General features: G+C 34.6%; 1 protein-coding gene across 2 annotated transcripts in view; it reads right to left on the bottom strand.

Annotated features, from left to right (window-relative positions):
* LOC137642001 (LDL receptor repeat-containing protein egg-2-like) overlaps positions 1–7,500 on the bottom strand; it is a 21,526-nt gene that overhangs the window by 190 nt on the left and 13,836 nt on the right. For both annotated transcript variants that reach the window (XM_068374564.1, XM_068374572.1), the window contains 3 exons: positions 6,525–6,632; positions 5,094–5,210; positions 4,721–4,834 (listed from right to left, as the gene is read on the bottom strand). In XM_068374564.1, the coding sequence (XP_068230665.1) occupies positions 4,721–4,834; positions 5,094–5,210; positions 6,525–6,632 (339 nt within the window). The remainder of the gene's footprint in view (positions 1–4,720; positions 4,835–5,093; positions 5,211–6,524; positions 6,633–7,500) is intronic.

Genomic DNA, 7,500 nt, shown 5'->3' with positions numbered 1-7,500 from the left:
TACCTTTTTTTTTAAATGTATATTACCTTTTAATCATATATAAATAGACAAACGCATATACACACATATATATATACATATAACCTTTAAAAATCTCGACGGGAGACTTGTAATAAGCATAAACTTTTTTTTCTTGTTACGAAAGAAAATGTGATTTACTTGATACGAGATGATATAGCCGCGAGCTCCAACCAGGATTTTATATTTTCCATTTTTGCCTTGATAGATGTACATGTGTGGTTACGTGTACTTTCACAAAAGCGATGACATTAGTGTAATGATAGCGGCAAAATAAATACTGGTTTTAGAAGATCTCCCCTAAATAATTTCTATATGGAGGTTGAAATTTATCAACAGTTCAACTGTTAGCTCCTTATCCATGGGTTTGGGGCTAAATATAAACTGACAGTTAAGTCCAAGGTTGATTATCTCGTCCTTGGCCGGCAAAGTAGAGAAGGCTGAAAAGCTAACGTACTCCTGTCTTTTCTCAGAGATCCAAATTTTTCTACTTTCCCCTCTACATCCCAGAGCCTACCCTATGCACCCTCCTGGAAATCTGTATGAAAAAGGACCTCTTTTCCACCCGCTGTGGACATATCTACATTCAGAAGGATGGTGTAGCAATGTGCTCCCCTCAGGGCATACTTTTTGCCAACTTCTACATTGTTGTCATCAAGAAGAGTGTTTTTGCCTGTGTATATTGACCCGATATATAAATCCTCTATATCGGCAACATTTTTGTAAAAGCCGCCACTACCAAATATATTGATGAACTTTGTAGGACCTTTGATGAGTGTTATTCTCTTAGATTAACTATGGAACATCAGAACAATGGCCGCTTTCCCTTTCTGGACGTCCTTGTTTCAACTGCTGAACCTAGTTTTGATACTACCATCTACACTAAATCCACAAACATAGGCTTTTGCTTTAATGGCAATAATGAATGTCTAATTACACAAAATACAATGCCTTCATCATTTCGACCTACGTTCGTCGGGCCCTCCTCTTGGACTGAGACCCAATGGGAACTGTATGACTACTGAGGTCCTGGCTAACTGCTGCTACTCCGACAGGCAGGGCAATGGAGAGGTTAAACGCACTATGTCTCCCTGATAGGAGACTGAGCGCAGCAGTGAGAGCATGTTTTCTGGTATTAACTTATGATAAAAAAAACATCATATACAGCCAGTATCAACAGAAAGGAGATCATCAAGAATCATGTCATCCCCGTTCAAGAATTCTCTAACATTAACCTCGTCTTTTATCGGACCATTATGAAACACGACCACTATGCTCTTGCGCAGAACTTTCTAAAGAGGTGCAAAGATGTTTAATCCTATAAATTACCAGTACATGGATCTCCCAGCCAGTGCAGTGGAATGACAAGGATGACTCCAAAATATTGTCCTGCACAGTCCAGCAGTGTGCTATCAAGACCCATTAGCTCCTCGCTAGTAACAATAATGTTGTTAGAGAGAAAAGCATAAGGAACACAAAGATCATTGGCAGTGGCCTGAATGAAAGAACACTTAGAATCCTAGAGGCCCTGCTCATCCAACAGGAGAGACCTAACCTGAATACAACCCAGATGCTTCTCCTCTCATTCTGCAAAGGTAACAACTCCAATTAAATTTGTAACAACAATAATAGCGACAGTGAAGAGCGGCCCAGCAGCTTGAGTGCAATTGAGAATCTTCTGGCTAGTGCCTAACCAGTCAGCAAGCAGGTCTGGACTCCACAAAACATGACTCTGAGCAGCTAACCAGCTTGCCAGACTCCAATCCCACTTAGTGGTCAATCACCGCTCCGTTCTGGAAGGCCTGACTCGGCTTTCACAGACCATGGATCCGTCCAATTCCAACAATTGCTTACGACAGAAACTCTCCCCGCGAGGGGCTCTGCCAGTGGGAGAGCAGCTCCTTCCCAGACCAGATACGGACTCTACCAATAAGGAACAATCAGCAACCAATGGCTGATGTGACAAACCAACCACGGTGCATATAATGACTTTGCTCACCACCTATTAGCAACGCTTTGCCTGATGATGAGAGACACCCAGCGCCCTCTCATAACAAGTAGCAGCCATATTCTATTCTACAGACCTTGACATTTCTACTTCTAGTGAAAATATAGATTTTTTTTCTCTATCTTTCTTTCCCATAACGATTATTAACATAGCACAGTTATTGGTAGAATAAGTAATATGAGCAACAAAAAAGCTCTATTTCATGTTAAGGCTACTGAGAGAGTGATTTTTTTAATTAAATAATAATAATAATAATAATAATAATAATAATAATAATAATAATAATATATTTGAGAAGTTGGCACTCTATCAGACAAGTCGAGTGGAGAATTTTTGTTGCTTTATCAGCATAAAATCTATATAAAACTTTTCAGTTATGTAATCATTGTTTCTAAGAATAATATATCATACCAGTGGTTGTGAGTAGATAGAATTCAATGAAAAGTGATAAATATTTGGTAACTATATTTCTTATTTCACTGTGAAAATAAAGTAAATATTTTAGTTCATTACTGGTACATCATTTTGAAAATCCAGATAAGAAACCAGGTAAGTCTAGGTTTGGTGATCAGATACATTTCTAGCATAGTTTTTTTTTTTTTTTTTCCCTGGGAATAGACTGGAGAATGCGATTACTTCTAGTATTATATGTGGTCATTTTGGCTAGAGTAGGATCTTGTGATAAACCAACACCCTCCAATAGAGAATGAGAAGTTTCTAGCTAGCATTTAAACTAAAAAATTCGGTTAATCATTGCAGATGGTTGACTTTTCATTGGTTGGAATAATTATGCAAACAGAGGTAAGGCAATCTCTTTTGTCAATGAGTAGAGGTCCATCTGTCGAATTTTGTTTTCTCAAATAAATTCTAGGGTGTTCCACTTCCTGACAGCCTGTTGCATTTGACGGGCCATATAGTCATTTATGCATTATCCTATCTGGCTCTTCTTCTGTTGTCTGGTCGTCATCAATCCATTCATTTGATGTCATCTAGTAGCCATTATTTTGAGTTTTAGGAGGTATATAATGCCATTGGCTGATTAGCAGTAGATGCATTTCATGGATAGATGATTTTTCCGACTAGATGAGGTTCTCCTCTAATATCAGAAGGTATTTGCTGGTAACGATACTGCCGATGATCTTTGAGTTACTGAAGGTATTTTCCCTGATCCTATCTCTGATGTGGATATGTTGTAAATGGTCCTAAAAGCCAGCATTTTGTACTTGGCAGGACAAGCATTTGCATAGGAGCAAGATATGCATACTGACGTGGCTACAGGTGTATACATGGACATAGCATATAAATTAGTAGCCAACGCTGGTTCTCTTTTGTTCATCCTGCACGGCGGGGTAAGATTTATTTTGCCTAACAAACCTTACTTATTGCCGCCTGGTCTTATGTGTGACTATAGAATCATACTTTAAAGTAAATTTAAATTTTTGTAGGGGCAAGCCCTAGTACAGCATCATTGTACAAATTATTAAGGGATACTTTCTTTTATTTCTTCACTTACATACAAGGATATAATTATTTACAGGAATTGGGTTAGGATATCTATTGCCCCTATTGGTGGTTTCTAGTAAAAATAGAGGGAAATGGCCATCTCTACAAAGGCTTTGATTGCAGTTGATTTGTAACTATGGGGACACTTTCTTTTCCCCTTCAGGCAGAGAATCCTTGCCTTATTACATAGCCATAAAACTACCTCATAACTGATTTCTTTTTTGATACGATGACAATGAGTCTCTTTAAATATTTATACCATCGCGTACGCCAGGGCACCTTTTTCAGGGCCTTCCATGGCAGGTCCTTAACAGGGATATTACACTGTAAAACATTATCAGGCCCACTGACTGGAACAGCATATCAAAACTTGAAGCTCTCGTCATCCAGCAGAAAAAAACTAACAAATATTATCACGCAGGATGTTATATGTGCCTCCTTACAACTCAGAATTATAGCAACCAGACCAGAGCCGAAAAACGGAACGATGCTGAAAATACAATAGACCCCAGATAGGAACCTACATAAAATGCTATAGGGCCCACCAAGCATATCTGCCAAACAAAAAGAAGCACAACGCAACCTAGGATTGATTTCATACAAAGGAACACAAACATACTTTGTGTAATAGAGGAGCTCTGCCCACTATGCGGCCAAACTAATCCGAAGCCAACTTAAATGTAAGATCTTTGCCCATATAATTCTTCCAACCAATGATAATTAAGCAGTCTAAGACTATCTGGCAAACATTTCTTATGAATATTGTCTATATAGCTCACAATATCCAGTATATTTAAGGCTAGAAACGGAGCAAGGACTTGTTTGCTCCAGAATGTCATAAGAATTATAAAACTGGAAACAACCATGGAACTGTAACTTTTCTCCAAACCTTGACCTACCTTCTGTGAGGCAGTATTGTACTATATTTCCGCAGTAAAATAAGGAAAGAAATTATAAATAGACAAATTCAAAGAAATAGTTTCTTATAAATTCAATGCTGCTGGAGTAGCTATTAATGAAAAGAATAATAGTTTGTGTTTCAGAAAGTGGAACCCATCCCTCTCGTGATACATTTTCACTACACGTTCTTGTCTAGTAAAATCATTTCATTACACTGCTTATGGGTGTGAAAATTTCGAACATCAATTAATATTTTCACATTATCTCCTCTTCTACTAATATCGTACTCACCAGACGGACAGTCCAATTCATCAGACCCATCAGAGCAGTCGTTAACACAATTACATATTTTCTTCCTTGGGATACAAGAGCCATCTTGACACATCCACTCGTTCTTTGGGCACTCTGGAAAATATCGGATGGAAAATTATTTTTTTCTTTCAAGTTGCTCTTTTTATTCATTTATATATACAAGAAAAAAAATTGCTCGTTCAGTAAATCATTAAATGGAAGATTTGAGGTAACGAATGCCTCTTATAAAGATACGATGATAGATTCGAGTTAGAATCAATCAACCTTTTTAATCATAATTTTTGCGTCCAGTAATCATCAGCAGACTTTTTATTTGCATCTGGAAATTATTTGACATAATTTGGGGACTAACCATGAACACAGAACTCTTCGTCACTGAAGTCTTTGCAGTCAAATCGTTTGTCACACCGACGATAACGAGTAATGCATGAACCATCATTGCAGGTCCATTGAGTATTTTCATCACAGCCTGGAAATGGAAACATCACGTCATCTTTACATTAATTTGTTTTACATATATTTGAGGTAGGTTGTCTTTCAATACATCTTTTATTTGATTTCTGGATTTCTATACGTAATTCAGTTAAAAAATCTCAGCGTTTATTTACATTTCCTAAGCCTTGAATATTTCCATAATGTTTTAATTCCTGCAATTTAAAAATTCTAACTATCAATCTTTAAATTTATGACATATCCTTTTGCTTCCAGTCCTCTAATCTGTTCTCCCTGAATAATGAAGCTTATTTAGATACCAATTATGATTCTCCGTCAGTCTATAGTCTAGTCTGAGTAAAGGATTAACATCCCAGTAACCTTCTCCAATGAAGCACCTATGCTTTTAACTTCATATGTAATTAATCTACCCATGGAATAAAGAATTTCTTCATGAAAAAAAACAGTAGAGTATTTCCAATAATTAGGATTGTATGAGGCATAAACTTCGTACCATTTCATGAATTATTTAGTAATCCTTTTAGCCCATAAATAATTTATTCCATAATCAATAATGGAAGCCAAACATAACTGCTCCAATATAAGCTGGAGATGTTTGAATTAATAATCTATATATATATATATATATATATATATATATATATATATATATATATATATATACATATATATATATATATATATATATATATATATATATATATATATATATATGTCCTCGAACTGCTGGGTGGCGTTAGGTTCCGATTTCTTTTATGGCTTCTCGTAGCATGGTTGGTTTCGACCTGGCCTTTCATTGGAAGGGGCTAGCGTTCGATCCCAAGTATGAGATAGAAATTTATTTCTATTTGAATACGATGTTGTGTTGATATTTATCCATATATATATATATATATATATATATATATATATATATATATATATATATATATATATATATATATATAATAATAATAATAATAATAATAATAATAAGAGAGAAAAGGGGTGATTGATTCATTAATTGGGTTTTTTGTTGGCATACTGATAGGGAAAAAGATAATTCAAAGTTTTCTATTCCAAATTTCGTTTCATAAGTTCCATCAACAATTGATATTACTACATTAGATTTTAAAGGTATACTCTGTTAAACATATACACATGCATAAATAATTAGTCTGCTATTCACATCCAAATGGAATAATGATTTGTCCTTTTAGAAATAATGTAAACAACAACGAAAATTTATATTATATAGTGAAAGCGCCCACATAAAAAATAAAATTCCATAAAGATTAGAGAAGAAATTAAGTAAAGTGCAGTATATGCTACCGAAGCAGTTTCTGCTTACCTATAGGGCATCCATCTTCATCACTGCCATCAGGACAGTCGGTTGAGTTATCGCAAAGCTGGTCTCTATTGATGCAAGTTCCATCGGTACATTTCCATCCCACGCAGTCTAAAGGTGCAGATAAGGGATCAGTGATTAATTCATAAATGAATGTATACAAACTTATATATATATATATATATATATATATATATATATATATATATATATATATATATATATATACATAGATGAGTGTGTGTTTATATTTGCGTTACTGTATAACACAAATATATGATGTATTCTGGACTGTCAGTTTACCCTCTGTAATAGAATACCTCTCCAGTATGATGAAAGGAAGGAGACATTAAACTAAAAAATTAATCTCTATATAACTTTAAGGAAAATATTTTCATTCTTTCTGTGGAAAAGGATATCATTTACTACAACTTCAAAGATATTTAGCATACCAATGAAAATTTATATCTTTAACATTTTAATCCTTGATAAACCACCCTTGCGTCATATACCTTTCCATTCATCACTACATACACATTTAGTGAAGGGGGCATCTGTAATGTATTGAGCACTACAGACAATATTCACTTTAATGCTTCTATTATAGTATTTAATCTCCATTTATCTCCTTTATTTCTCTTAAATAATCCCCCATACCTTTTCGAAGTTTTCATCTACCTACTTGTGCTTTTTGAACCTTATAATATTCACTAATTTTTGGTCTTTTATTTTTTTTTACATGATATAGCCAACTCGAAATATTCTGATCTCTTTTTGCACCAATACTAATGATGTTATCATAACATCCAAGTATCTTGAATTAGATATATTTTATGTAAGTCTTGGGTCTTATTTCTTGAATTATTCCTAAAAAACATGAACTTTATACACACACACACACACACACACATATATATATATATATATATATATATATATATATATATATATATATATATATATATATATATATATATAT

The sequence above is a fragment of the Palaemon carinicauda genome, chromosome 1 (assembly GCF_036898095.1).
Source record: "Palaemon carinicauda isolate YSFRI2023 chromosome 1, ASM3689809v2, whole genome shotgun sequence".
NCBI classification, from domain to species: Eukaryota; Metazoa; Arthropoda; class Malacostraca; order Decapoda; family Palaemonidae; genus Palaemon; species Palaemon carinicauda.
This window is presented reverse-complemented; position numbering and strand designations above follow the sequence as displayed.